General features: G+C 37.6%; 1 protein-coding gene across 1 annotated transcript; it reads left to right on the forward strand.

The window, feature by feature from the left end:
• Positions 1 to 202: 202 nt before the first annotated feature.
• On the forward strand, positions 203 to 13,919 carry LOC134851313 (uncharacterized). The gene is made up of 6 exons (XM_063867342.1): positions 203 to 553; positions 801 to 837; positions 1,171 to 1,345; positions 10,308 to 10,470; positions 12,700 to 12,885; positions 13,305 to 13,919. Exons 1-6 carry the CDS (start codon positions 306 to 308, stop codon positions 13,519 to 13,521), a joined length of 1,026 nt encoding a protein of 341 aa, XP_063723412.1. The 5' UTR covers positions 203 to 305; the 3' UTR covers positions 13,522 to 13,919.
• The last annotated feature ends 343 nt before the right edge of the window (positions 13,920 to 14,262 follow it).

The following is a 14,262-nucleotide window of genomic DNA, read 5'->3' on the forward strand; positions in this document are numbered from 1 at the left end:
CGGATTCCTCCGGCCTACAATGTCTGAAAACGGACTTTTTAGTCCACACGGTCTAAAACCGAATATCCTCAGTCCACACGGTCTGACCTTAAAACCGAAACGTCGATCCGGGTAATGATAAAACAAATTTGAAATTGATATGGATTTGATTTTAATCACCAGTTTGATTCGCTCAGAACTTGATTCATTCTTTGATCACCGCTTGATTTTGTTTTCTTATCACCGACTCTCATCATTTTATGACAAAGCTCAGTTTGTTATCATATGAAACTATACACATTTTAAATCAGGCGTTTTAATACATCATGAGATCTGAGTTTACTATACCACCTGTGGTAGATTTTTGTTCTTTGTCGGGTAAAAACGAAGACTCTTGCGATGTTTTGCATCTCAAGTCAGTCGGAACTGAATTGGTATCTGCTTTGAAGTCTACCGGATTCCTGTACTTGAAGAACACTGAAGTCAGTCGAGATGAAGTGGTCGCGCTGAACAGAGTGGCAGGTGACTTTTTTGATGAGCCGACTGAGTTTAAGAATCAGTTCGCAATAGACAGGTTTGCAGTCTAGTCCTTCAAACTTACTTTGCAAAATGAAAAAATATATCAATAAGCTCTAAACTTAGTAACGATCAGTTCTTTCACTCGAGCAAAAGCAGAAAATACAAAAAGATCACTTCACATGTGCTGAGTTGAATAGCATCTAAACTTTTTCCTGTAAATCGCATAAATTTTTGCATAAATTACTGCTTTGAACAAACAAAATTATACAAAATACGTTTGATTGCTTTCCTTTACATTGAAGGGCGAATGGAGTTTTCCATGGCTACATGGGACACAAGGTAAGTTAATTACAGCTACACTCAAAGATGACAATAAATGGTCATGGAACAAACTTTCTCCAGGAGAAAAACGTGCTTCCAGTTTGTTTATAACATATTGCGCTTCTTTAGTCTTAATTGGTTCTGAAATAACTCTTAAAGAATGAAAACCAAAAAACCAATGTTTTCACACATATGTTTTTTTCTGGTAATGCCTCGCTATCTCATGCAAATCACACTGATCATGAAATGATTATCAATCCTGCTTACCAAACTGTTATTTCCTAGAGGAATGACTCAGAAATTATTTACTATCGTTTTTTGTCCACTTGTAATCGCTTTCTTGAATTTCAGCTGGAAAACTTGGACCCTACGAACCCCAGTGACCTGAAGGAGGCGTTCAAAATGTTGCCCCCTTGTGACCTCTGGCCCAACAACCCGAATGGACTCCAGTTTAAACAACGGACAATGAACGCATACAACAAGTTGCACTGCATCGCTACGAAGATAATGAGAGCATTGGCTGCAGGTTTCCGAAAGTTTATGCAACTTGTATCTTAAAAATTAAATTCAGTTAGTTTGAATCAAATTAGATACGAGGTATAAGTTAAGCACAGATAGGGGTTTTTAAAATTCTGAATAAATAGCATTGACAGAAAACACAATCTTATCTTTTATCTTTTATCTTCACTCCGAGCATAAAAATCATTTTGGCACTTGCGGAATTCAACATTGCAAAATTATAAAAAACTGCTATGCTGAATGACCCTCAGAAAAATCTCAAAAACATTTAGTGAAAATGCAGTTCAATAAATGTTAATTTCAGATAAGTGTAATGTCAAATTTATGTGAACTGAAATAGCATTCCTTGTCACTTTTTTGTTCACAATATACTGAGATTAAAAACATAAATCCTTCAGCGGACTATACTTACCAAAAAAATATACACAATTTATTTAACCAGAAATCTATTTATCTTAAGAAAAACAAAAAACAAACATTTGCTGAACTATTGTGCCAGAAAGTGTTAAGAAAAGCGAAAACGATGTGTATTATAACTCAATTTCTTTTATAATTGGTCAGAGCGTTCAAAAATTGCGTTCATAGATTTCATCTCAAGTTCAAAAAACTTTCGTATTATTGCTTAGCAAAACATGGAATAAAATGGGTATAACGTAAAATGAGCCATAAACTTTTGAAAGTGGATAAGGATTCAAAAAAATCCGACAAAACTTTTGTAATATGGACGTCTCAGATACAAAATTTAGGAAATTTTGCTGTTTCGTTATTGTTAAAAAATTTCCTCGAACAATGCTGGCCCTTCTTCTTCCATATCATCTGATGATTCAATGAGTGTAAATTTCAGATAGAGAATGTAACAATCTAATCTTGCTAAGTATAGCATTAGAGTGAAAATTAGAGGTCACACCAAGGATGACAGACAGCGCCCTTGGCCGGTACCTGTCGGTATCTAATTAGCACCTTTGGATTGGCAGATGATTGACAGAAACGATTGAACAAACTTATGTTAACTGGAAAAGCACTCATTTTCATTTCTTCCCTTCTTCGATACAAGTTCAATCAATACCCTGCCCATCTTTGAGACAGCGGTTGGCTTCCGCCCGTTTTTTTTTGTGACGATGTTTTGTCTCGGCTGATGTTCGAGTGTTGACTGCTATAAGCGACTAGTCGTTGTTTTCGTCCACTTTTCATCGTCTCCGCCCGTGGAGCTGCTAAGTCCATTTATATAGTCGCTGCGTCGGAACTCGCCGTGTTCGAAACTTCGTTTCTGCGCTTCAATCCGTTTGATCGTTTCGTGTTGTCCGCCTCCTCTGTTCATTTTGTACTCCTCGCTCCATCGGTTTATTTTGCCCTTCTCGCTCGGTGGTCGGTTTTGCTGTAGGGTTTCTGCTGGATCCTGCGCCTGCGGCAACGATCCTTTGTTGCCAGAGGAGTATTCTCGCTATTGCCTTGCTATTTGCTGTTCACCTCAATTTTTCGACCGGTTTGTTTTCGTGTTTTTTACGGTTCCTAATTTTCTGGCTGCGTGAGTTTCTTCCTTGTGAGATCCTGTGGAATAGGTGGTTGTGGTAGCCCGGCTGGTGTATTTTTTTTATCAGCGTTTCTCGCCAATGCGACACCCAACTTTCTAAGGACAACACCGCTTTTTGGAGTTAGTGTGAGTGCACCTACAAATTTTACTTTAACACATAAATTTCTTAAACCTGTTCAGATTTTGGAATCTGATACATTGATAAAATTGGCTTGAGTGTCCCGGTAGCGACTCCGCGCTCGATCCTTGCTTCCAAATGCAGGTTCGTCATCTGGTTCAGTTGCTGCTACTCAGTTGGCTTGCGTGGATGGCTTTGATTCTAAGTGTCGTACACATGATTCGATCGAACCCCACAACTGGTTTCCGCGATGTCTAGCAAGTCTTGTACTGCATGGTCCGTATAATCTTAAAAAGCGTTCTTTCTTTTAGTACTCGTGATCATTTGAGATTTTGCAATGACGGTTTTTTGTAAGGTTCCGTTTAACCGGATTTGCCTGGCGCCCGTTGGGGAGTTTATGCGAAGCTTGTGGGGTGTTGGTTTGAGCGCTTTGATTGGGGAGACTTTTAGAATTGAATAAGTTGAAAACCGTAATGCGCCTATGGCATTTTCAACCATTTTTTCTAGGGTTCAGTTTTCTTTTTTTTTCGCGAATGTTAACATCGAGGTTTTCAGACTACCTGAAATCTGCTCGACGCAAGTTGTTGCACGGTGATCTTTGGCCGGCAATTTTACACATTCTCTTCCTTCGCCAATGCAAAACGTTTTTTCTTCGTTTGACAAGAATGTTTTTGTCACGCGGTCAATATGAATCCTCCGGGGTACCCCGTGGGTGATATGTACGTTTTTAGGAACCTTCTAATTTGTCTGATTTGTTGTTTTCTCACGCCATAGCCGACAACCAACGCGACGTGAACAAGTGTTTTAGATTGATTCAGCTAATTAATCGTCCCCAAAAATTGAGTTGATCAGACTCGTTTGGTTCTCATGGCTCGGTTAGTTTCCTAATAATAATAATCTAAATTAATAACTTGAGGTTCCTAACGGAGGCGCATATCTTTGCGATTGACGCAGTTGAAGGGTAACTAAAAAAGTACCAGACGTTTTTGGCGGCTTGAACATATTTGTTTTCCAGTGATGGTAAAATGAATGCGGTTGGTTTTTGTTGTTATTAAACTTTTAAAATTAACCAAACTGTCGTCCATTCAAAGCAATTCTCCTTCTCATAGACAATGTTAACAATTTGAGCATATTAGCGATTGATCCGGTAAATTTTTTCATGCAACTTCGGTTTTTCTCTTTTATCACATCTCTGATCGCATTAAATTGGGGGTTGGATTTATACTGGATTTAATTCAACAAACTATAAAATGAATAAATTGACAATGAAAATAAATTACTGAAAATTTCATAACCCCTGGGGCAATAGGGATAGTAAATTTTTTATGTAAACCGTAGGAATTGTTTCCTTGCGAACGAATAGGGTAACGAAAGTACGGCAATGGTTTGATATTCGTGATCATTTGAGATTTTGCAATGACGTTTTTTTGTAAGGTTCCGCTTAACCGGATTTGCCTGGCGCCCGTTGGGTAGTTTATGCGAAGTTTATGGGGTGTTGGTTTGAGCGCTTTGATTGGGAAGACTTTTAGAATTGAATAAGTTTAAAACCGTAATGCGCCTAGGGCATTTTCATCCATTTTTTCTAGGAATCAGTTTTCTTTTTTTTTTCGCGAATGTTAGTATCGAGGTTTTCAGACTACCTGTAGTCTGCTCGACGCAACTTGTTGCACGGTGATCTTTGGCCGGCAATTTTACACATTCTCTTCCTTCCTCAATGCAAAACGTTTTTTCTTCGTTTGACAAGAATGTTTTTGTCACGCGGTCAATATGAATCCTCCGGGGTACCCCGTGGGTGATTTGTACGTTTTTAGGAACCTTCGAATTTGTCAGATTTGTTGTTTTCTCACGCCATAGCCGACAACCAACGTGACGAGAACAAGTGTTTTAGATTCATTCAGCTAATTAATCGTCCCCAAAAATTGAGTTGATCAGACTCGTTTGGTTCTCATGGCTCGGTTAGTTTACTAATCACAATAATCTAAATTATTAACTTGAGGTTCCTAACGGAGGCGCAGTTCTTTGCGATTGACGCAGTTGAACGGTAACTAAAAAGTACCAGACGTTTTTGGCGGCTTGAACATATTTGTTTTCCCGTGATGGTAAAGTGAATGCGGTTGGTTTTTGTTGTTATTAAACTTTTAAAATTAACCAAACTGTCGTCCATTCAAAGCAATTCTCCTTCTCATAGACAATGTTAACAATTTGAGCATATTAGCGATTGATCCGGTAAACTTTTTCATGCAACTTCGGTTTTTCTCCTTTATCACATCTCTGATCGCATTAAGTTGGGGGTTGGATTTATACTGGATTTAATTCAACAAGCTATAAAATGAATAAAACTGACAATGAAAATAAATTACTGAAAATTTCATAACCCCTGGGCAATAGGGATAGTAAATTTTTTATGTCAACCGTAGGAATTGTTTCCTTGCGAACGAATAGGGTAACGAAAGTACGGCAATGGTTTGATATTCGTGATCATTTGAGATTTTGCAATGACGGTTTTTTGTAAGGTTCCGCTTAACCGGTTTTGCTTGGCGCCCGTTGGGGAGTTTATGCAAAGTTTATGGGGTGTTGATTTGAGAGCTTTGATTGGGGAGACTTTTAGAATTGAATAAGTTGAAAACCGTAATGCTCCTAGGGCATTTTCAACCGTTTTTCCTAGGGTTCAGTTTTCTTTTTTTTCGCGAATGTTAGTATCGAGGTTTTGAGACTACCTGTAGTCTGCTCGACGCAAGTTGTTGCACGGTGATCTTTGGCCAGCAATTTTACACATTCTCTTCCTTCGCCAATGCAAAACGTTTTTTCTTCGTTTGACAAGAATGTTTTTGCCCCGCGGTCAATATGAATCCTCCGGGGTACCCCGTGGGTGATATGTACGTTTTTAGGAACCTTCTAATTTGTCTGATTCGTTGTTTTCTCACGCCATAGCCGACAACCAACGCGACGAGAACAAGTGTTTTAGATTCATTCAGCTAATTAATCGTCCCCATAAATTGAGTTGATCAGACTCGTTTGGTTCTCATGGCTCGGTTAGCTTACTATTAATAATAATCTAAGTGAATAACATGAGATTCCTAACGGAGGCGCAGTTCTTTGCGATTGACGCAGTTGAACGGTAATTTAAAAAGTACCAGACGTTTTTGGCGGCTTGAACAAATTTGTTTTCCCGTGATGGTAAAGTGAGTGCGGTTGGTTTTTGTTGTTATTAAACTTTTAAAATTAACCAAACTGTCGTCCATTCAAAGCAATTCTCCTTCTCATAGACAATGTTAACAATTTGAGCAAATTAGCGATTGATCCGGTAAACTTTTTCATGCAACTTGGGTTTTTCTCCTTTATCACATCTCTGATCGCATTAAGTTGGGGGTTGGCTTTATACTGGATTTAATTCAACAAACTATAATATGAATAAAACTGACAATGAAGTTAATTTACTGAAAATTTCATAACCACTGGGGCAATAGGGACAGTAAATTTTTTTGTCAACCGTAGGAATTGTTTCCTTGCGAACGACTAGGGTAACGAAAGTACGGCAATGGTTTGATATTCGGACTTTTTTTAGTAACCGCTTCTAATATTGATTTTATACATGTTCCTTGCCCTGCATCATCACTGCTATTTAGACAATGAAGACAATGATGATTTCTTCAGTTTCTTGAAGTTTTTTTCCTTTTTGTTAGTTTATTTTGCATCGTGATTTGATTTTGAATCAACAACTGCCCCAACTAAATTAGTTTGCGTTTCGCATGACGCTCAGTTTATGCAAACTGTATGCTTGTCATTGTTTGGTTCGCAACCGCATCAAACGACGGACTCTACGGGCGAGTTATGTACTAAACATTTGCAAAAAGTTTTCTGATTACTCCCTATTTTATTAATTGGTTTAACTATCCATCAATCGTATTCGAATGCGCGACGTATTTTTTTGTGGTGAAAATTTTTTTCACCAAAATGAGCATGCTGTTATCATTGCTCATAGGTACCGCTTTGCTGATCGGACTCCGAGATAAGTAATCCGCCTACCCAGTTTTGGTCCAGGGTTTAAGCTCGACTTGAAAGTCAAATAAAAACAAACAATCTAACCATCTAGTGAGCCTGCTGCATATGGTTATATTTTTTTTGGTGTTTTTTCCGTTTAATAAGGAAAACAACGCTTTAAGATCTGTATTTACGAGAACGTTCGGCCTAAAACATTTTTTCTGCAAGCATTTCGAGTTCATTTTTGAAATACATTTTTCCATTTAACTCAGGAGTTTTGATGAGATGGGTTTTCAGCCCTCGGGGTCTAGCTGCTCTAACACCACCCCAGGCCATTGTGGCTCGCGTCACATACTATCCTGATGTCTCTATGAACATCAAAGTATGGGAGCTCCACTATAATTGCTAATTGCCTTTTTAAATTGTTGAACGCGGTTGAAAGGTAATAGTTTTTTTCTGCTTAACAACGGTCGCAGCGGAGCCGACGTCCCGAGTCCCATGAGTGTGATGGCGTATCTGCTGTACTTACCAATCCAACCGAGTTCCCATACTTGAATCTGTAATCCTCCGATGCCTCCGGATCATCGATTTCTCCTTCCTCGTATTCCTGGATCAACTTGACTGCTCCTCACACCCTTGACTTGCTTGCTTACCTCTGTACGTTGTGCATTCTTTATGTCCGGTTTTTCGACAGAAATTGCATGTGACTTTTTTTGCTGGACATCTAACTATGTGAACCGGTAAGATTCAAGGTTAATCACAGTTATAATATCGTTTGCTTTCAAAATTAATTTCCCTTTGGTTAAATCCGCGCCCGTGGTGCGGTCCACTGTCGCGTGATTGGTTTTTTGGTTACCCTCGGATGACGGGTTCAGTTTTGATCTGAAGGCCATCACCCGATGGTGCCAATAAACTTCCTCTGCTGGCGGCTGATGAAACATACGAGTTCCCATATTTGTCCCTCGCTCGTACGATAGGGCGATTCTATACAGGTCTTCTTTCCTTTTTCTTGACTGGCACAGCTCATTCTGAGCTTCACAGTGGTTTATGTTTGCAATGAAGACATCCCTAGTACGCGTCGCTCTAGTATAAAAAAGACACATCTTGCGGTCACCCTGCTAAATACTGAGTGGAATTGCTCGAGTGAGTCGCTGATGTGCAGCTTCCTTGACAGTAGTTGGAAACTTTTATAGGTTTTATTTCTTTCCTGCTTAAATTCCGCCTCTATAGTGTCTAGGACTCGTGGATATCTCTCCGCCCCCAGATCTAGATGCGGCTGCATTTTGTGTAACTTGTCTTGACCCTCCTCCCCCAGGCACAGGTGATGATTCTATCTTCATGTTTGTTCGCCTTCGAGTCGGTTCTTTCCGTCCACCTCTGCTGCCAGTGTCCCAATATGCGTGGCTGTAAGCGTTCCGTCGATTTAATAGTTTTTGGGGTTTATTCCGTGTTTGGCGCCCATACCCCATTGAAATCGAATGAAACAAAATTCTCAAAGCGTGGGTCGTTCGTTGAGCTTTGGATGCCAGCACCCGGTTATTCCAAGTGGGCTCCCCACAATTGGACCTGCTGACTGCACCATGTGGAATGTCCATGCCAATAAGTGTAAATTCCAGCGACAGAATGTAAATAGGGATCAGGCCAAGGGTAACAGATAGCGCCATTGGCCAGTACCTGCAGGTTTACTTAGCACCGATGGGATGGATTGACAGATGATTGACAGTACCGATTGAATAAACTTATGTGAACTGAAATAGCACTCCTTAGAGAAAAATGAATCTTTAGCGGACTATGTTTACCAAAAAAAGTACGACTTATTTAATCAGAAATCTCTTTATTTTATGAAACAAAAACAAAACTTTGCATAATTTTTGTGCCAGAAAGTATTAAAAGAACATAAATCAAAAACCAAGTGTATTATAACTCAGCTTCCGTTAATAAATTGTCAAAGCGTTGAAAAAAATCATACAGAGTTCATAGGTTTCATTTAAAGTACAGAAAATCTAGCGAAATATATCTGAAGGCTCATCGAAACATCTCTGAAGGATTTAAGTATTAGTGCCTAGCGAAACATCTATGCAGGATAAAATTGCCAAAATTTCTCTTGTGTAGTCATATATATTTTTTTTAAAAACGGTTTAAACATTTTCATTTTTTGTCTTGCACCAATTAAACATGAACGTCTCAGATACAAACTTAGATATAATTTTGCTGCTTTGCTACTGTTAGACAATTTCATTGAAAATGCTGGCTCTTCATTTTCCATGTGAATTGATCACTTTTTTTGTTTAGAGACTTTTCACATTTAAATCTTACTAATATCTTATCATTTCCAGTTGGATAATCAACTCTGAATTAAGTTTACCTGGGCAAAAACTTGGCAACTTTTTCAATTGAGATGCTGTAATGAGTGAAACATGACTTTTTGTTAGTTAAAAATTAAAGTTTCTTGACCATCTCGAAAAAAATGTTATTTAAATTTGTTTGTAAGAAGGCAAGTTAGCTCGGATCTTTAGCAAAAAGCATTACGAGGCCAAACTGTGCTTTTGTGAATTGTAGGCCGATTCCGCAACAACCAGAAATCAGATTTGCCGCGGAGTCCGCAACATTGCAGTTTTTCTTTGATGTTCTCTGCTGTTTTGAATTCCACGGACAAATAGCTAAAACACTGTATTATTGCTCAAAATCGCTCCAAAAACAGGCAACTATGCGGAATCCGCAGCAAAATGTGTGGAATCCGGATTTAGTTTGTGGAATCCATGAACAAATAATAATATATGTGTTTAGTAAACTTAAGCTGTCGCGGAATCCGCAACTGTAAGTGGAATCCGCAAATTGTAAGCGGAATCCGCTAATTGTATGCGAAATCCGTATAAATGTGCGGAATCCACTTACATTTGCGGAATCCGCTTGCTTTTGCGGAATCCGGATTAACTACATATATTCGCTGGTTGCTGAATCCGCAACAGAATCAATGTGTCGACAAAATTTACGTTACAGTTATTTGTACGCAGAATCCACGGAAATTTTCTAAGTGGAATCCTTTTACTTTTTGAAACATATTTAAAGACTCATTCCTGGAATCCAGGAACATACAGACACAAAATTGTGCGCCAGTGCACAGTTTGGCCTCATACTGAATGAATTCCAAAGACTTTTAGTGGACATACTATTTTGAGTTAGGCTTTATATCACGAGCGTAGATCCACTTTGCGAGACCTACTTGCGGACTCAGCTGAGTCCCAAGCCATATCAATCTCCCGACTGAGAGGCATAGATGTTGGCTGCTTCATCGCCACTCGCTTCATGTCTAGAGTGTAATTTTATATCTCTCAACAGGTCTGGATCTTGAAACGGATTTCTTCACCAGGCACCATCAGCAGATTGCACAGGGCGACAACCTCTCCTCTCTAAAACTCCTCAACTATCCAGAGCTGAGAGAAATACACATGACAGGACTGAAAGAGGGACAACTTAGGGCTGGGGAACACACCGACTTCGGGTTAGTCACTTCAATATGCCATCTTCATAAAAATTTTATTTTTCGTTAAAACCGGGATCATCACATTATGGAAAATTGGGAATGTACTTTGGCTCAGAGAGGTTTTATCTCTTGACTTCACACCAAAAATCTTTGAAAGAACTACAAAATCAACTATGGAAAAATGTGAATGTACTATGGCTTTGTGGCTTTGTTATGATCTTGTGATCTTGAGGGCTTTGACGTTTTGAGTCCGTTTGATCGGTCGACACTTGGAATCTGAGCCAACGAAATAAACATAGATCAGTCAATGTGAGACCAAATTTCCAATAAAAAATATTATACAGCGGTGAATGAAGTTATTGGTTTCAAGATCAAAAGTTCAGGAGTTCAAATCTCTGATTAGACAAAAATGTCCTTCCTCGACTTGGTTAAAATTTCTAAATGAAAAGTCCAAAATCGTGTAAAATAGGGCAAAGGCGAAAAGGGATGACTCGAAAAAATCGTTTGTCGAAGTGGCTCATCTGCAGCAACTGCTCTTTTTTAAAGAGCTGTTCTGAATTTCCGCTTTTTCAATGTCGGCTGCGTCTGGGAAATGACTATGATTTTTTTAAAATCTTTGTCCTGCAAAAAGCTTACACGGACTTTATATTAAGATACAACACATCGCCATAATTTTGAGGTGTCTGTCAAAATTTGAAGATTGAAAAAAGCGTATGAATTATGAACTAGAATTTCATTATTTTCAATTATTATTAGGTTTTCAATTGTAGAACACAAACTCAAGAGCAATAATATCGATATTATAATCAGTCATGTCTACGTTTGGCAAAGGCATCAATCAAGCAAACTTCATTAAGGTATGTGTAAATGATTTGTGATTTGAGACTCCGTTTATTTTAGTCTCTAATAAGCAACTCAAAAAAATTCTGGTCTAATTAACACAGCTGCGTGGTCTTATTATAACAATTATCATAATATTAACTTTTTAACGAGAATTTCATCAAAATAATCCAGTTGATATCTAGATCTCGTCTTGCTGAACAATTTTTGACAATTTTATGACACTTTTGTCTAGATACCGAATGTCGGGACAATTTTTGAACTTCAGAAACTTTTGTCTGAGACATGATTTTTTGGACACAAATGTCTTGACAAAATTATATCATGCAAGACCAGACCTCACCAAAAACAAGTACTAGTAATTTTATAGTTTTAGTTGAAGCCTCTTAAACAAAAATGACAAAATCGAAAAAATCACAATTGTTATCTAAAAGCGTTGAAGTCAACCAGCAAATAATTGAGAACTGTTTTTTTAATTAATCCGAAACATTACAGGGCCAAACTGTGTATTATGTAAATTGTAAGCAGATTCCGCAACAAGGACACTCTCGTTGTTCTTCTTTTGTTCTTTCGCTTTCTTTGATTATTCCGACAAAATTCAACATGCTTAAAGATTTTTCTCTGAATTCAAGAGACATAAACACACCAACACGCCTATCCAGTGCACAGTTTGGCCTCGTAATCAGCAGAATCCACAAAGTGCAAACAGTGCCCATCTAAAAAAGATTCGCTCCCACATAAGCATAAGCCCACGTACCAACGTTGATAAAATTCACTATTTGGAAATAGCGCCGACAGATCTTCGGAAAAAAATGCGTTATAACTTTTTTTTGATGATGTTCATTTTACTTAGAAAATTGGTTAATAAACCAAACAAAATGAGTCTAAGAGAAAAAAAGAGTTAAAAGTGAATACATAGCCAAAAAAAAGTAAATTCCAATCAATTCTTTGCCTTCAAACTCACAACATATCGTAGAACAGACGTAGAATGGGGAAAGAAAAAACTGTAGACAGGGGGGTTAAACTTGAGTAGGTTTAGATTTCAAGTAGGCGGTGAGTATAGCAGAAGTTGTTGACAGTTTTGCGGATAACTTTGCAAAAAAAAATATTGAGATTATTATCCATTATAATTATTTAAAATGGATTTTAAATGGACTAATCCATAATAATGGATTTTATTGGATTGAAATTTTACAGAAGTAATTGATTAAAATGTTAATATAATCGAATTCGTGGTCTAATTTTGCAACAATAATGGATTATAATGGCAATATTTTAGACAAAATGTTTCCATTATAATAGATTTTTATCCATGAAACTCCGGTGCGGGTAAAATTTGATTTGTTTTCGTCAAGAAACGTATTATTGCAATCCAATTTTCAAAAACCCGTTTTTAATTTGTTCCAGAACTCTATCATTATTGTTGTCAGAAGACATAAGTGGACTCCAAATAAAGAATAAAGATGGTGATTACGTAAGCATAGCTCAGCCGGAAGATCCAAGCTACATTCTGCTATTTTTGGGCGACCTATTTCAAAGATGGACCAACGACTATCTTTTTGCGGGGAAGCACCGAGTAACATTCGGCAAAGGGTGAGTATGAGGGCACAAATAAGACAGTGAAATTTCTCTAAAAAGGCAATTAATTTTATGCGATCACACATTTTGAACTCTAAAAGGCAAAATTTTTTCATACTTCTGATTTTACTGGCGGTGATATGGAAAGGGGTAGTTAGAGGGTGGGGGAGTAGGTTGTTAGGATTGGAAGTTTGCCTTTAGGTGCAAAATAAGACTGATTATTATCTTTATCAGTTTGATCGTTTCTAATCTGGGCGAGAGTGTTTACAAGGTTTTATAGCAAATGTGAACACTGATATGTGCAATCAATTCAAAGACTCCTTAAATCCTACGTTGATCTTCCAAATTGTACGGTTTTTCTGAAGTGTCTTTCGAGTGAATTTCTGTAAACTTTCAGCCTGAAAACTATTCAATGTTGATGTTATTATTTCCAGTGAGCAAATGAATATACACGAAAGAACAGACGCTACGAAAGACAACGACAAGCGAGTTTGTTCACGAAGACAGTTCATTGCGTTCTTCGTAGTACCCGACCACTACTCGGTTGTATGTCCATATATGGAACCAGCGAAATATAAGCCTGTAGTAGCTTTAGAATACATGCAGCAGAGTATCACAACTATTTTCCCAGAAATATTGCCACAGAAATAGAGCTCTGAAATACACGCTTATGCTTATGGCCATTAAACGCGAAGATGTATGTCAAGATAATCAAAGACTCGAATCCAAGAAACAAGATCGTTGGTATTTTAACTCAAAATCAGTTAGTTATTATTTATCTCACTGACCAATCATTAGAATACAGATTGTTTTTTTAGATTGTTTTTAGCGAGCAGTATTGATTGACATCAGTTTAGCCTCACTTCTTTCTATATAAATTATTGTGCTAGGAAGACACGTAAGACTGCTCGCTAAAAACAATTTGAAAAAATAGAGCTATCATCATTTTCGCTCTATCAAAAAAACTATTTAAAGGAGTGTAATTTAATTTCATGCTGATCTAAATAACCGCAAATAATCCGACTGCCATTTGAAATATATTTGAAGGTTTTTTTTAGCTTACAAAACGAATGAAAATCTCAAAAAAATGGAAAAAAATTGTTTTAGATTGTTTTTTTTTTCAATCCCATGGAACGTAATTTAAAGTACTTAGTGGATAGCAAACCAGTGGTTTTTCGTTGTTTCCGCGTTCATGATACGAGAAAAACGGCCTGTTATTTATCCCAAATTGGCATCTTCCAAAACACATGACTTCAAAAAAAATCACAGGTGAATTATTTTTTAAACTTTTGGCATAAACGCTCATTCATTTTCATTCAAAAATGACAGTGTTTTAGTTTTTCCCTATAACGCAATAAAAAATCACTCCTTTAACCTGCAACTAACTCTAAA

This window comes from Symsagittifera roscoffensis, chromosome 7, assembly GCF_963678635.1.
Source record: "Symsagittifera roscoffensis chromosome 7, txSymRosc1.1, whole genome shotgun sequence".
Classification (NCBI taxonomy): domain Eukaryota; kingdom Metazoa; phylum Xenacoelomorpha; order Acoela; family Convolutidae; genus Symsagittifera; species Symsagittifera roscoffensis.